Source organism: Oncorhynchus nerka, linkage group LG15 (assembly GCF_034236695.1).
Source record: "Oncorhynchus nerka isolate Pitt River linkage group LG15, Oner_Uvic_2.0, whole genome shotgun sequence".
Lineage (NCBI taxonomy): Eukaryota > Metazoa > Chordata > Actinopteri > Salmoniformes > Salmonidae > Oncorhynchus > Oncorhynchus nerka.
In genome coordinates this window covers 42,496,687-42,513,503 of record NC_088410.1, presented here as the reverse complement: position 1 = coordinate 42,513,503, position 16,817 = coordinate 42,496,687, and the positions used below count along the sequence as shown (strand labels likewise).

The 16,817-nt window shown below is 40.9% G+C and overlaps 1 protein-coding gene across 4 annotated transcripts in view; it reads right to left on the bottom strand.

Annotated features, from left to right (window-relative positions):
• Window positions 1–784: 784 nt before the first annotated feature.
• The window catches only part of LOC115142703 (CSC1-like protein 2), an 88,381-nt gene continuing 72,348 nt past the window's right edge, over window positions 785–16,817 (bottom strand). For 3 of the 4 annotated variants that reach the window (XM_029682358.2, XM_029682357.2, XM_029682360.2), the window contains 9 exons: window positions 16,095–16,201; window positions 12,487–12,573; window positions 11,614–11,679; window positions 11,180–11,342; window positions 10,991–11,096; window positions 8,611–8,778; window positions 8,204–8,340; window positions 7,978–8,064; window positions 785–5,906 (listed from right to left, as the gene is read on the bottom strand). In XM_029682358.2, the coding sequence (XP_029538218.1) occupies window positions 5,724–5,906; window positions 7,978–8,064; window positions 8,204–8,340; window positions 8,611–8,778; window positions 10,991–11,096; window positions 11,180–11,342; window positions 11,614–11,679; window positions 12,487–12,573; window positions 16,095–16,201 (1,104 nt within the window). In that variant the 3' untranslated portion in view covers window positions 785–5,723. The remainder of the gene's footprint in view (window positions 5,907–7,977; window positions 8,065–8,203; window positions 8,341–8,610; window positions 8,779–10,990; window positions 11,097–11,179; window positions 11,343–11,613; window positions 11,680–12,486; window positions 12,574–16,094; window positions 16,202–16,817) is intronic. The other variant, XM_029682359.2, reaches the window with a different exon arrangement.

The window sequence follows — 16,817 nt, the reverse complement described above, 5'->3', positions numbered from 1 at the left end:
ACAGCATTATGTCAAAAGAGATGGATGAATGCCAATTTTATTGATCAAGGAACAGATAATGACAAGTGCTTCACCATACAGACCATTGGACAAAAGTAAAAATAAATAGTACACACAACCTGACAAATCTACAGCCTCAAATTAAACTTTCCTTAGTTGTCTTAGTGAAGGGAACCAGCATGAATGTTAGTGGAGACTGAAAAGCAAACAAACGTGTGACCATTTGCTGTGTTTATATGTAGCCCTACCCTTACTCATGTTTTATAGAAACTGTAGATTATGTACTTCATAACACTACCATAACTTAATAGGGAATTTATGGCTATTTACAAAAACATATATACACTACCATTCAAAAGTTTGGGGTCACTTAGAAATGTCCTTGTTTTTCAAAGAAAAGTCCATTAAAATAACATCAAATTGATCAGAAATACAGTGTAGACATTGTTAATGTTGTAAATGACTATTGTAGCTGGAAACTGTAGATATTCCATTAAAAATCATCTTAGGCGTACCAAGGTCCATTATCAGCAACCATGACTCCTGTTAGTGATAGAATCCTATCAAGGCATGTTTATTTTTCAGATCACATTCTTCTTTTCGTAACTTAAATCCTTAGCAACAACGATAAATAAATCCCAATACATGTAACGGCATCGTCACAGCTATCAACATAATACGGTTCCTTTTGCGATTTACAAAAATATCTCAAATCCTTTTTCCGTCACTGTAGAATAGTGTTATTGTAAAGTAACTTCATTTCCATTGAGAAATAGACTGTCCATTAGCAAGCAAGCCTCTTAAAATATTTATTATGTCAGGAAAATGTACTTCCACTGGATAGTTGTTAGTCTTGTGTTAGAGTGCATACAATCATGAACAGAGTGTTAGTGCACACTCACTTCAAAAGGGAAACAGATGTTACAGAACAGAATAGACACAGAAAAGCTACAATATCTCCAGCATGTAGCTATGGTTTTCAAACAGGGACAAACCACAATACAATGGTAATTTCAGTGTGTCTACAGAGGAAACTGTGCTGCTAATAACAAGACAACGACGGTACATGTTTTTATTTTCCTACCTGATAGAATGTTACGGTTACCAATAGCCACAGCTTTCATAGATCAGCTTCATCAACAAATCAAAATGCTTAAAGTTGCAAACTAATACAATGCACAAAAAAAAAAACAGATGTAATTTTTTTTCAAAACAAGTACACCTGAGACTTGAACATTTCCTTAAGTCACTGCTCTAGTTCTATTTCTTTGCTGCATGTCAGGCTTGCTATTGCATGTTCCTGATGCAAATTGGTAAAACATCCTTTTTTTGTTACAACAAATCATTTTGCACAGAGACGATTCGCCCCGTTCCAAAACATGATAATAATAGTAATACAAAAACACAGGTATACAGTGACCTCTAGCAGATCTTCACTATCAGTGCACCTCATTTGTTGGACTAGTCAGTGGAGCCACACTCTTGGGCCTGGTCCATTTTTGGTCCCTAGTCTTTTCCATTTGGACCCATCCCTATGGTGTTCACAGATCTGAAAGAACTGGCTAGGTTTATGAAGAAATACTTATAATGCTCCACTTAAAAGTATTAGTCAATGAACGGCAGTGATGGCTCTTCTTACCCAGTGATTTTAGTTATCTATTTCTCCCTTTGTTCTGTTAACTTTTTTTCTGTTTTGGACTTGTGTTAGCTAATCCAAGTTCATAATTTTAAAAGGCTAAATGGTCATTAGAAAACCCTTTTGCAATTGTGTTAATTTATTTTACCTTTATTTAACTAGGCAAGTCAGTTAAGAACAAAATTCTTATTTTCAATGACAGCGTAGGACCAGTGGGTTAACTGCCTTGTTCAGGGGCAGAACGACAGATTTTTATTTTGTCAGCTTGGGGATTTGATCTTGCAACCTTTCGGTTACCAGTCCAACGCTCTAACCACTAGGCTACCTGCCGCCCTGTTGGCACAGCTGAAAACGGTTGTCCTGATTAAAAAAGCAATAAAATGGGCCTTCTTTAGACTAGTTGGGTATCTGGAGCATCAGCATTTGTGGGTTCGATTAGTTTTATTGCTTCATTAATAGGCAAAACACTTTCCAGCTATGCTAACATAATTGCAAAAGGGTTTTGTAATGATCAATTAGCCTTTTAAAATGATGAACTTGGATTAGCCAACAACATGCCATTGGAACACAGGAGTGATGGTTGCTGAGAATAGGCCTCTGTACGCCTATGTAGATATTCCATAAAGATATCTGCGTTTCCAGCTACAATAGTCATTTACAACATCAACACTGTCTACACAGTATTTCTGATCAATTTGATGTTATTTTATTTGACTTTTCTTTCAAAAACAAGGACATTTCTAAGTGACCACAAACTTTTGAATGGTGGTGTATATAGAAATCTAATCATAAACTTTTAGCAAACCATTCCTGATCCCGAATCCTTCTATCAAGGCATGTTTATTTTCATAACTTAAATCCTTAGCAAGTTATAAAATAAAAAGTCAGTTCATGATAAATAAAAAATCACAATACATGTAACGGCATCGTCACAGCTTTCAACAGAATACATCATCGGTATCACATCTGGAATAGGCTGTGTCACTGAAAACAGTTCCTTTTGCGATTTACAAAAATATCTCAGCCTTTTTCGTCACTGTAGAATAGTGTTATTGTAAAGTAACTTCATTTCCATTGAGAAATAGACTGTCCATTAGCAAGCAAGCCTCTTAAAATATTTATTATATTGTCAGGAAAATGTACTTCCACTGGATAGTTGTTAGTCTTGTGTTAGAGTGCATACAATCATGAACAGAGTGTTAGTGCACACTCACTTCAAAAGGGAAACAGATGTTACAGAACAGAATAGACACAGAAAAGCTACAATATCTCCAGCATGTAGCTATGGTTTTCAAACAGGGACAAACCACAATACAATGGTGATTTCAGTGTGTCTACAGAGGAAACTGTGCTGCTAATAACAAGACAACCACGGTACATGTTTTTATTTTCCTACCTGATAGAATGTTACGGTTACCAATAGCCACAGCTTTCATAGATTAGCTTCATCAACAGATGGAAATGCTTAAAGTTGAAAACAACTATCACAATGTAAAAAAAACAGATGTAAACGTTTTTTTATTTTAACAAGTACACCTGAGACTTGAACATTTCCTTAAGTCACAGCTCTAGTTCTATTTCTTTGCTGCATGTCAGGCTTGCTATTGCATGTTCCTGATGCAAATTGGTAAAACATCCTTTTTTTGTTACAACAAATCATTTTGCACAGAGACGATTCGCCCCGTTCCAAAACATGATAATAATAGTAATACAAAAACACAGGTATACAGTGACCTCTAGCAGATCTTCACTATCAGTGCACCTCATTTGTTGGACTAGTCAGTGGAGCCACACTCTTGGGCCTGGTCCATTTTTGGTCCATTTGGCCAAATCCCTATGGTGTTCACAGATCTGAAAGGACTGGCTAGGTTTATAAAGAAATACTTAGAATGCTCCACTTAAAAGTATTAGGGAGATCGAGCCATCACTACTGTATATTGATATACTTACCCAGTGATTTAATACTTCAGGAAAGTTACATTTAATTCTGCCTAATGTACCTGTTATCCACTTTTTTTCTGTTTTGGACTGGATTATTTCAAATTCATGAAATTGTGGTCATTTAAGATATATATGAAATTATATACATAGTTATACATAGCATTAATTTATTTCTACCCAGTGCCTTTTTTATGGAAGTATTTGATTGCGTTTTCATGTGTTTTGTGCTTGAAGTGCATTAAGAAAAGAAATTGCACACTGTCTTTGAAATGTCATCACAATTTCCCAGGGTATAACTGTGAACACCAAATGGGGAAGTTGCTATGCGTGCTGAGAAAAGAATCCGAGAGCCAATTTGCATCAGACAGACACCTGGCTGATTACACTTCAAATCAGAGACACACACTGCACCCAAACTGATGTGACAAAAATAAATGGAAGCATCGCTATTCATTGGTGCTGTATATCTGAACAATTACCTTCCATAGGTATGACTCCTGAAGTGCAAAATACTACATTTTTAATCTACACTTCATTTCTATTCCTTCAGAGAAAGCATAGAAAAACAGCTAATGCATTGGGACTTGGCTTTTCCAGAGATGCATATATCGTACTTCTGACTGGAGGATTTTAAGGGTAGAGAGTACTTGAGGCAAGACCAGTTTCTTCATGTCTCCCAGCTTTTCCCTGGATCTACAACATAGGCTAAACTATTGTACTACTGTGTAAATGTTGAAGTTCTCCAAGGTGAACAGAACCCAGTTAGAGTCGAAGTTGCCTATTTGAACTATGCACCGACAAGAAAATGTGCTTCCTATTTCAGGTGTATATGTTCATATGTTTAAGGTGGTAGAGGTAAAATAAAAAATAAAAGACAAAATAAAAACTGTACAACGTTAGTGGCTGCAAGAGTCACCAAGCCATCCATGACTGACCCTTTGGAAACTGAGATGGACAGGATGGAGGGGAGCAGCAAGACCAGGTGACTGACAGGGCATCACAGGCAGGAGGACAGTAGACAAATGCCATGACAACACAAGTCACACCAGAAACCCCACAATCCATCTGAGCGGACCCTGGTCTGTTTGGCATGCCATGCCCACTGCCGTCTTTGGAATATCGATGACACAACAGAGGGCCGATGTGATGGCCCTGATATCCTCCAACAGTGCCCATTCAGTGACGTGAGACGCATGAAGTAAAAAATAAATAATAATAATACACAAACTTGACAGTGACTGCATCATGTTTTTATATGTCATGTTAAGATGGTGTCTCCAACCACATGACTAGGATGTTCAGTGGCAGAGTGAATATCTTATGACGAACATAAGATATCAAAGAAAAAAGGGGAAAGCAAGTCATTTTGTTCATAAGCTATGAGAAAGAAGACCTAATGCAGGGTGCTTTGCACATTGACAAGAATGAACCAAGTTTAGTTTGAGTATGAGTCTGTAGACCCATAAAAGTTAAATGGGACCTGTGCTTGGAGCAGGATTTCATTAGAGGCTTTGTAGCCTAATTTTCATGACCTCTCCACCAGTCCTGAGCCACACTGATGGGGATTTAGTAAGGAAACATGGATGAAAAGAAACCCAAACCAGGCACAATTTTGACCCCCTCTTTCAAATAAGAGACAAAAACAGTTGGCATATTTTGGGATATGTACAAAGTCTAGGCTATTGTATGGTTTCTTTCCTGGGACTCAATCTTTTTGGATTGTATGAAAACCAGTGTTGGACTTGTGCTCCATAGAATCTCCATAAAAGTGTAGGACTCTAGTAGATAAATAAATAAAACAAGGGGCGTCAACACCCAGATTCATATCGCGCTGATAGGTGTTCAAAATACACAGAGGGGACTTTGAAGAATCCGCAGAGACAAGCTCCAAATTATACTTAACAAAAACATTCACAATTACACTGTGTGTGTGTGTGGGGAGGGGTGATGTACCTGGCATTTTCTGGTAATGCCAATGTGCAGAGGCACAACTGAAAAAAGGTGGGGGAGCATGGGGGAGGAATGACTGCAAATTGTTTTAGAATCCAAAGTGAAGTTGGTGGTTTGTTGTTCGTGTCTGGCATTCATCCTCTCCAAAATCCCTCTCTCACCATCTTTCGCTCTTTCCCCTTCTCAGCTGGTAGTGTTACTGGTGGACCTCGTTGGCTATGAGGCTGTCTTCACCGGACTGGAAGTCAGCTTCATTGAGACTATTCCCAGTGTTTATCATCTCCTCATCCTGTGAGGACCCCCGATCTTCCTCCCCACTGCCTGTGCAAGCATCATCCATGATTGGGTCCTGTAAAACCTGGGCAATGTACGTTGGTTGCTAAGGAGAAAAGAAACAAACATTCAATGTTATGAAGGATCCTGCACGTCACCATTAATATGTTTATAAATGGCATCGTGAGAAGTTAAAGGTGTTTGAATTTGTACTGATAATTTCAACTTCCACTTGTTTTTGAAAGAATACTCCTTAGCTTTGTATTGCTTCATACTTCATCATAACCCATACATACATACAATGGTTGAGTTCCTGCCTGACTACATTGCAGATCAATGCCAGCTCTTACAAGCCCTGGAAAGGTATTTAACATATCAGTTAAACATATCATATGATATAGCAAAATGATGCCTGACTGCGTAGTCGACACAACCATTGGTTGATGCAATACAATGCCTGCGCATCTAGTCGGGCAGAAAATCACCCATTCTATGCGAGAAATGTTCACATGTGAACCAATAGTAAATCAGCAAGACACTGCTGTTTGTTTACATTGAATATGATCAGAATGACTAGTGAACAAGCAACTTCAAAGTTCTTTATTTTTCTCTCATTCTTTCTTCTCTTTTTCTCTATTACAGATATTATAATTGACATTAAGACCTATTTAAAAGGGCTGCTGACTCCAAACCATCACTGGGACAGGGAATACACAGGGAGCACATTGTCAAAAGTCTATAATAATGATGGATTGGATTTGTATAGCCCCTTTCAACCAACTTCGGTACTCAAAGCGCTTTAGATCATAAGGGGGAAACTCACCTCATCCACCACCAATGTGTGGCACCCACCTGGGTAATGCACAGCAACCATTTTGTGCCAGAACCCTCACCACACATCAGCTAGCATGGTGGAGAGGTGAGGAGTGAAATATGCCAATTAGGGGATGATTAGTTGGCCATGATGGAATTTAGCCAGGACACCCCTACTCTTGCGATAAGTGCTGTGGGACTTTTAACAACCACAGAGTTAGGACACCCATTTAAAGTCCCATCTGAAAGATGCAAGCCTAAGCAGTGCAATGTCCCCTTCACTGCCCTGGGGTATTGGGATTTGATCTTAAGACCCAAGGTGAAGTGTCCCATACTGGCCCTCCAACACCTCTTCCAGTAGCATCTAGTCTCCCATCCAGGGCCGACCCTGCTTAGCTTCAGAAGCAAGACAGAAGTGGGGTGCAGAGTGGCATGCTGCTGGTGAAAAGCTGACAGGGAGATGGTACGTAGTTGCATTGACAAGGAGACAAACATTTATATACAGCCAAGTCGGGCATCAGAACCCGACTCGTCAGAATTTCCACTATAACACAAGCAATTTAGCACTTGCAAACATAGCGTGATAGCAGGTCGAGCTGGTGATTTTCATGTCATTTCAAATTAAAGGAACATTTCATATTCATCATTTTCAGCACCTCCCCAACATCAGCATATATAATAATATATTCTATTTAGCTGACGCTTTTATCCAAAGCAACTTAGTCATGTGTGCATACATTTTACGTATGTGTGCTCTTGGGAAACGAACCCACATGAAAATGGTGTGTATCCATGTTTCGTACTCAAAAAGATAAAGAGGAAGAAAAGTATTTCCGATGACATGATCCGAAAACACTTGACATGGGCCGTGTTCGGGAGCATCAAAACCGTGATGCATCATTGTGACTGACTGATCTACAAATAATATTGAGTAGTTATTTATGATGCAAGCTGATTTGTAGATCAGTCAAGCTCGACTTGCTTTTCAAAGTCGGCTGCAATGTCGAAGTACTGTATAGCTTCAAAAAATATTAAAGCTATAACTTTGATCTCACAGACGGTTCGTCCTTGCACCGATAGCTCGGTCTATGAATTTGAGTGGTCACATTTCTCCAGTCTCATCTTTTTTTCATTTTCCAAAACAATGGCGGGTGGCTGCTTTGTTGTTTTTTTGAATCCCAGATTTGGACCAAAGTCAGATTGTTTGTCAAGGGAGCAAACAAACACACATCGTTGGAACACTGGAGAAAATTACGCATTGCGATAACGTTGGGCCAATCTCACTGTGCCATCTGGACAGTTCCATTCTAGTCCCCCACAATTCAACAGCTTGGAATACTCAAAATAAAAATGTATCTGCTTACCTGAGACTTATTAGAAGGAGAGGAGAAGGTGCGGAGTGGAGGGCGGCCATTTTCAACCACGTCAACATCTGTTTCCTTGGTGTCAATCTGTTTAAGGCCAGAGGAGGGAAGAAAAGGGGGAAAGAAGGGGAAAGAGCTGTCAGAGATTATCCTCTATGGTACTACTTGGCCTAAGTCTGCTACCTGAATTGAAGGACTGGACACTTGGCGTGTTGGTGAGCCGTACCTTGAGCACAGTGACCCGTACCTTGTAGTTGTGAGCGCTGAGGTACTTGAAGTGGCCGAAGCAGACGTGCGACAGGCATACCACAATGGTGATGATTAGGACCACCAAAGTGAACATGGACGTGGGGGTTACAAAGCCTGGGTTTTTAAAAAAGTACAAAGAGATGATAATTTACTGTAATTTAATTTGTTTGACTTCAGGACTCACCCTCTGAAAAAGGTGGTAAGTGTAAGGTACTAACACATTACTAACAAATTGTATATAGACTTATTTTTATATTGTATTATTGACTGTATGTTTGTTTTACTCCATATGTAACTCTGTGTTGTTGTATGAATAAATACATATTTAAACAATCCAAATTACCACTAATTCAGGAAAGAAAAATATCCCCCCCAGCCCCTTACCTGTGCGCATGGTGGAAAAGAATAGCAGCCAAAAAAGACAGAGGATGGGAGCTGCCACCACCTGATTGACAGCACCTGAGTGGATTTTCTTGTCCAGTTTCGAGGGAAGGTAAGCGTAATACATGTTGTATCTATCCACCAGGTGCTTCAGCAGCATGTACATCAGACCTAGAAAGGAGAATTTTTTTTGTTTGAGAACTGTTGTTTAAATGGTATAACTACTGAACATGCACCTCCCCCCACCCATTTTAAGTATTTGCTGGTGACAACTGACATCAAATCAAATTGTTATTGTCACATGTGCCGAAAAGGTGTAGACCTTACAGTGAAATGTTTACTTACAAGCCCTTAACCAATAATGCCGTTTTAAGAAAATACCTAATAAAAAAAGTAAGAGATAAGAAAAACAAATAATCAAATAGCAGCAGTAAATGACAATAGCGGGGCTATATACAGGGGGTACCGGTTCAGAGTCTGTGTCAATGTCAATGTGCGGGGGCACCGGTGTCGCGGTAATTCTGTACATGAAAGTAGGGTTATTAAAATGGCTATGCATGGAGTCTGAACATTTTTAGGGCCTTCCTCTGACACCGCCTGGTATAGAGGTCCTGGACGGCAGGAAGCTTGGCCCCGGTGATGTACTGGGCCGTACGCACTACACTCTGTAGTGCCTTGTGCTCGGAGGCCTAGCAATTGCCATACCAGGCAGGTGATGTAACCCTTCAGGATGCTCTCGATGTGCAGCTGTAAAACCTTTTGAGGATCTGAGGACCCATGCCAAAGATAAGTCTGTGCTTGCTCTTTGGGGATTACACCTGGGTTGCTACAGTTTAAATTCCTGATTTGAAGGGGTTACAAGTATTTACTAAATTAATAAATGTGTGTTCACTTTTGTCCAAAAAGCAAATGTTCCCATTCTTACTAAAGTAGACAAGGGTATATAAATCTAAATAAATCACTGACAGTGTCACCAGAAAAGCACCCCCACACCATTACACCTCCTCCTCCATGCTTCACGGTGGGAACCAGACATGTGGAAGTCATCTGTTCATCTACTCTGCGTCTCACAAAGACACTGTGGTTGGAACCAAAAATCTCAAATTTAGAATCATCAGACCAAAGGACAGATTTCCACCGGTCTAATGTCCATTGCTCGTGTTTCTTGGCCCAAGTAAATCTCTTCTTTTTGGTGTCCTTTAGTAGTGATTTCTTTAAAGCAATTCGACCATGCAGGCCTGACTCACGCAGTCTCCTCTGAACAGTTGATGTTGAGATGTGTCTGTTACTTGAACTCTGTGAAGCATTTCTTTGGTCAGCAATCTGAGGCTAGTAACTAATGAACTTATACTCTGCAGCAGAGCTGTAACTCTGGGTCTTCCTTTCCTGTGACGGTCCTCATGAGAGCAAGTTTCATCATAGCGCTTGACGGTTTTTGCGACTGCACTTGAAGAAACTTTGAAAGTTCTTGAAAATGTTCCACATTGACTGACCTTCATGTCTTAAACTAATGATGGACTGTCGCTTCTCTTTGCTTATTTGCGCTGTTTTTGCCATTATATGGACTTGGTCTTTTACCAAATAGGGTAAAGTCTTCTGTATACCACCCCTACCTTGTCACAACACAAGCGATTGGCTCAAACGCATTAAATTCTGTTGTTTGGTGCTTTCCCAGGTAAGGGGGCAGTAGCTCTTCAGCTGCATCAGAAACACAACTGTCAGTGTCCATGCTAGCTGGGCAAACAACAAATGTAGAATTACTGATGCTAGCTTTGGATGTGCTCATGAAGCAGAACAACTTGTGTTGTCGACAGGTGCAGGTGTAGTACTGCTGGTATGTCCCGCACATTGAATATAGTTGCGGAGAGTTGGTACGTGGTGAGCTGGTATGTCTATGTATGGACTTACTTTTTTTTAACCATTTATCCATTTGAGCAAACAGAATGAGCAGCAGCTATGTTTGGCTAATTCCTACGAGAGAGTAACGGTTAATGTGATTGGATGTTAATTATTTTACTAGGTGACCTGTATATGACATTGTGTTGTTATTTGCTGAACACTAGATGGTTTAATATTATTAAACGGGCTCTCGCTTCTGGTTTCAAGCACCCGGCTTGTACCTATACAGTGCTTTAACATAGAGATGCACAGTAGTGATGTATTAATACTGTATGTACACACCAGGAGTGGGTCAGCCTGTTCTAGGCATAACGTAGAGTTTATTTTTCCCTCATTTCCTTGGTGATTCATTCTGACGCATACAAAGAACTGCCAAAGGTGGCCTAAGAGAGGGGAGAGTAGTCCTCTCTCTTCCCCTACTCAATCTCTCCCCACTCTCTCCCTCTTACCCCTTTCCTCTCTAGGGAGAGGCGGGCTGACTCACCAAAGGGGACGATGATTGGACAGGTGATGCTGTATGTCATAACTACAGTGAAGACGGACATCATCCAGGCGTAGGCCGCTCCAAACTGGAATTCAAACGCTTGATGCTGTAGACACGAAAACATTCAGCACTGAAAAGTCAATTGAACTTGAGCAAGGCAGCGGCAATATATTCCTTAAGGACTCTTACCCTCTTTACGTTGCGCCTCTCTGCAGAGGAACGGGCCAGGGACAGTCGGATCATATACATGAGCAAGCCTGGAATCCGCAGCAGGTCCATGGCGTTACCGATAAACGCTGAGGCGATGACATAGTTGACAAAGAAGGCTCCGTTGTCAGGGAGGAAGACACACCTTATACAGGGGGAGGCACCACCAGTGTGATTAGATATCATTTACCATAGTACTGTAAATACATTTCACTGGTATTTACGAGTAATGGCCTGACAAATCACACAGTAACTATGCTTTTGGTTTCATTGAGAGAAACGCTGTTATGTACCAGGTAATTAGCAATTGTGTTGAAAGTACAGTACCAGGACGTACTACATATTTTCCCCATAATACCAGGCAAATACCAGCTGTAACAGCAATGGATCTCTTCTATAAAAATAGAAATACTTACTCAAATCTGACAGTGGCGTCAGCAAGGAATTTCTTATCAAACAGCCAGCGGAAGAAGACATCCAAACTGTATTAAAAGCAACAACAAAAAATGAAATCAAATTAGCTTTCCTGGGCAGGTCATAATTTGGTTGATATCCGTAGGCAGATATTGGTTGATTATTCATGTGCCATTTATTTGATAAATAAATTGGGCAAAAACAGAGCAAAATCGATCTCTACAGGGCATTTTGGGCCAAGGTGGACTTGCACAGCCAGGCACTGTAACTTCCTACCTAGGGCCAAGGGAAACTACTGTACTTCACCTGCTGATTTCTACGGCTAAACCTCAATCTCTTTCCAGGTGCCAGGCATAAGATATGCCCCTACATTTACGATTTCATGTAGTTATATTTCAAAAAGTCTTCTATGATGGCAAAAGGTTAGGTTAGGTTTTTGGGGTTATTAATGACATTGTCCAAACTTTTTAGCCAGTAGTTCTGAAAGTAGCACTCATGAGCCATAAATGGATCCTCGAAAATAGCGTACTACGTCACATAAGTACAGATATGTGCACTGACCCACGTGGGGGGAAATTCTGTGAAAATGGCACAGCAGAGTTTCCAGAAAAACAGTCGCTTTCATACTAGGGATTTCGTGGATAATTGAGGGAAGACAGTAATTCTGCTCATCGATTATGCATAAACTACACATTGACACATACAAAGTGGTAGGTTTAAAAAAGAATTAGTAGATGCCCAAGTTCTAGAGCATGTCTTTAAGGGATTTCATAAGGGATATTAGTTAAAAAAGTACAGGGCACATTACCTTAGTTGAAATAACCAACGACCTGCATGAAATGTTTTGCGACTTTAAAACACAGTTTAACAGGTACCTGCTAAGACCCAGTGAAGGCAGCAAGAGGACCATGAAGATGAGGAAGGTGTAGCACTTGTGCATGGTGGTCCGGTTCTCCCCCGACCTGCCCATTCAAAAAAAAGAGAAAAAGGCCAATGTCACTGATGGAGCATTAAATCACTTACATGATGATAATGGTCTATTTCATTTAGTTTCACGTATACTATGGCAGTTAAAAGCTGAATTACAGTAACATATACAAGAAACACATTTAAATTAATAAGATGATACAACCAATTTCAAATCAAAATGTCAGGGAGTTGAGGCAAGAAGGAAGGTGGAATGGTCTGAGCGGTGGAGGGAGCATCTTGATCACAGTCACAGCCAGGGAGCTCAGTGGTTTTTCAGCCATCAGCACACCTCGCTGTCGCCGACGTCCTCAGCCTCTCCTTGTGGACTCTGTAGGTAGCTACTCCTCTTCACTACTCATTTGTAGCACCCACTTGGGTGATGCCCCGGCAGCCGCGAGCGCCAGAAAGCCATCGGTAATCAGAGTAGCTGTCCTCATCTCTACAATTATGCTAATTTAAGTGTGTGTGAGCTTTAGAAAACCCCAAATCAAGTGGAAATAACATAGGTCAACTGTAAGAAACCCCTCCCATAAATGTTGGTGATTCCCCATTGTCAACATCATATCTGCACAAAGAGCTGTTGGAATTAAAGATCTCTCAGAACATAACTTTAATGGCCACATGTACTCTTAAAGGTCCAATGTAGTCGTTTTATCTCAATACCAAATCATTTCTGGGTAACAGTGGCTAAAATAAAATGATCAAAAAGAAACAAAAATAGCTTCTCTGCGGTCACAGACTTTTTGAGCAATCATTACAAGATGAGGGGAAAGCAGCACAAGTATTTTGATCAACTATTTTGAACTGGAATAAATGCTGCACTATTATCAATTACCAACACAATTCCAGTCAAAATAGAATGTTGTAAGAAATACTGAAGCCTACCATTACTATATCCAACCCAACTGTTTGTTGCCACTATCATCCCACTGGTTTTCAAACTTTTTGACCCGCGACCCCCAAAAAGGAGTGGTGCAACCCCCCACGCACACACATGCATGCACACGTAAACATGCATCCACAATCGCACCACAAGTGTAGCCTGTCATTACAGCCATAAACGGTGACGCATATACTGCTCTTTACACCTGCATGGATCGGAAGGTCATTCATTTTAGTAGCCAATATCAACAAGGGATATATCATGTCACTACTCTGGAGTCAACACAGTTGGCTTGTGGTTAGTGTCTGACCTGAGATTGGAAGGTTGTGAGTTCAATCCCTGGCTGAGTTAAACCAAAGAGGGTAAAAAATGGACCTGATGCATCTCTGCTTGGCACTCAGCATTAAGATGCTGTAGATTGAGGGTAAGGCCCTGTGCTAGACTAGCGTCCTGTCCAGACTCGCGCTACAGAAAAAGGAGTTCGGCTCCTACCCTATGAGCCGCTACGGCTCACATAAGCTTGTGCAAGGCTACATCTGCATTGTTTGGGGTTTTAGGCTGGGTTTCTGTATAGCACTTTGTGACATCGGCTGATGTAAAAAGGGCTTTATAAACACATTTGATTGACTGATTACTTACTCTGGAGTCCAGACAGAGCAAGCTAAATGATATGGCCTACTGGAGGTCATTTGCAGGGCTCTGGCAGTGCTCCTCCTGCTCCTCCTTGTACAAAGGCGGAGGTAGCGATGCTGCTGCTGGGTTGTTTCCCTCCTACGGCCTCCTCCACGTCTCCTGATGTACTGGCCTGTCTCCTGGTAGCGCCTCCATGCTCTGGACACTATGCTGACAGACACAGCAAACCTTCTTGCCACAGCTCGCATTGATGTGCCATCCTGGATGAGCTGCACTACCTGAGCCACTTGTGTGGGTTGTAGACTCCGTCTCATGCTACCACTAGAGTGAAAGCACCGCCAGCATTCAAGTGACCAAAACATCAGCCAGGAAGCATAGGAACTGAGAAGTGGTCTGTGGTCACCACCTGCAGAACCACTCCTTTATTGGGGGTGTCTTGCTAATTACCTATAATTTCCACCCGTTGTCTATTCCATTTGCACAACAGCATGTGACATTTATTGTCAATCAGTGTTGCTTCCTAAGTGGACAGTTTTATTTCACAGAAGTGTGATTGACCTGGAGTTACATTGTGTTGTTTAAGTGTTCCCTTTATTTTTTTGAGCAGTGTATGTGAAATTCTTCAAATAGCCACCCTTTGCCTTGACAGCTTTGCACACTCTTGGCATTCTCTCAACCAGCTTCACCTGGAATGCATTTCCAACAGTCTTGAAGGAGTTCCCACATATGCTGAGCACTTGTTGGCTGCTTTTTCTTTAGTCTGAGGTCTGACTCATCCCAAACCATCTCAATTTGGTTGAGGTCGAGGGATTGTGGAGGCCAGGTCATCTGATACAGCACTCCACTCTCTGTGTTGGTAAAATAGCCCTTACACAGCCTGGAGGCGTGTTGGGTCCTTGTTCTGTTGAAAAACAAATGATAGTCCCACTAAGCGCAAACCAGATGGGATGGCGTATCACTGCAGAATGCTGTGGTAGCCATGCTGGTTAAGTGTGCCTTGAATTCTAAATAAATCACAGACAGTGTCACCATAACACCTCCTTCTCCATGCTTTACATTGGGAAATACATTGGTTCACCCACACCGCGTCTCACAAAGACACCGCAGTTGGAAACGAAAAATCTCCAATTTGGACTCCAGACCAAAGAACACATTTCCACCAGTCTAATGTCCATTGCTCGTGTTTCTTGGCCGAAGCAAGTCTCTTCTTCTCATTGGTGTCCTTTAGTAGTGGTTTCTTTGCAGCAATTTGAGAATGAAGGCCTGCTTCACACAGTCTCCTCTGAACAGTTGATGTTGAGATGTGTGTTACTTGAACTCTGTGAAGCATTTATTTGGGCTGCAATCTGAGGTGCAGTTAACTCTAATGAACTTAACCTATGCAGCAGAGGTAACTCTGGGTCTTCCTTTCATGTGGTAGTCATCACAGCCAGTTTCATCATAGCACTTGATGGCTTTTACGACTGTACTTTAAGAAACTTGAAAAGTTCTTGACATTTTCTGGATTGACTGACCATGTCTTAAAGTAATGATGGACTGTCGTTTCTCTTTGCTCATTTGAGCTGTTCTTGCCATTATATGGACTTGGTATTTTACCAAATAGGGCTATATTCTGTATTCCCCCCTTACCTTTTCACAACACAACTGATTGGCTTAAACGCATTAAGAATGAAAGAAATTCCACAAGTTAACTTTTAACAAGGAACACCTGTTAATTGAAATGCATTCCAGGTGACTACCTCATGAAGCTGTTTGAGAGACTGACAAGAATATGCAAAGCTGTCGTCAAGGCAATGGGTGGCTATTTGAAGGATCTCAAATATAAAACACTTTTTTGGTTACTACATGATTCCACATGTGTTATTTCATCGTTTTGATGTCTTCACTATTATTCTACAATGTAGAAAATAGTAAAAAAATAAACAAAAACCCTTGAATGAGTAGGTGTTCTAAAACTTTTGACCGGTAGTGTAGTTAGGATAGGAAAGTGAACAGTACCTCGTCCAGTGTTTCTCGAAGAAAGCAGAGTAGTAGACAATGGTGGGCAGCAGGGCAGAGAAAGCCCACAGGAGCAAAGTAGGGAAGAACTGGGTGATGATGGGGTTCTGGAGAAAAATTACAGGGGAACAGAAGACAGACATTTCCTTAAGTGTCAACAAAGCCTTGCTCCGCAAAGGCCCTCAGATTCAGCTCTGTACCAAAAAGCATTCGATTCTGTCCAACTGCAATCTATAACGCCATACTAAGAACAATGACTGAATTCTCACTGACCAAAGTACTAAGGCAGGGCAGGGTATGACTATTAAATTACGTCAGAAGCTTTGCTGGTTTTGATTTTTACCCTCTAATCAAGGACTGAATCAGACCTGGGAAAGCAGGGTTGTGTTCATTAAAGGAATGAAATTAAATGGAAAGGGACTACCAAGAATTCACCAATAACAATGGTAATTCTCCATTTTCCGCTGCAAAACATTTAAAATGTTATTTTGTGGTCTACCCTAATAGTGTTTATTCAAACCTCTCCTCGGGATCCCCAGACTTTTCAGAATCTTTGTGTAATCCTGAACTAGCTCTCACCTAAATGACATAGTCAAAGGCTTGATGATTATTGACGAGTTGAATCAGGTTTGCAAGCTCTGGAATATATCAAATACATGGAACGGCTGGGGGTTTAAGAACCACTGCCCTAATAAACACAACCCAGATTAACTCTGGTCAATC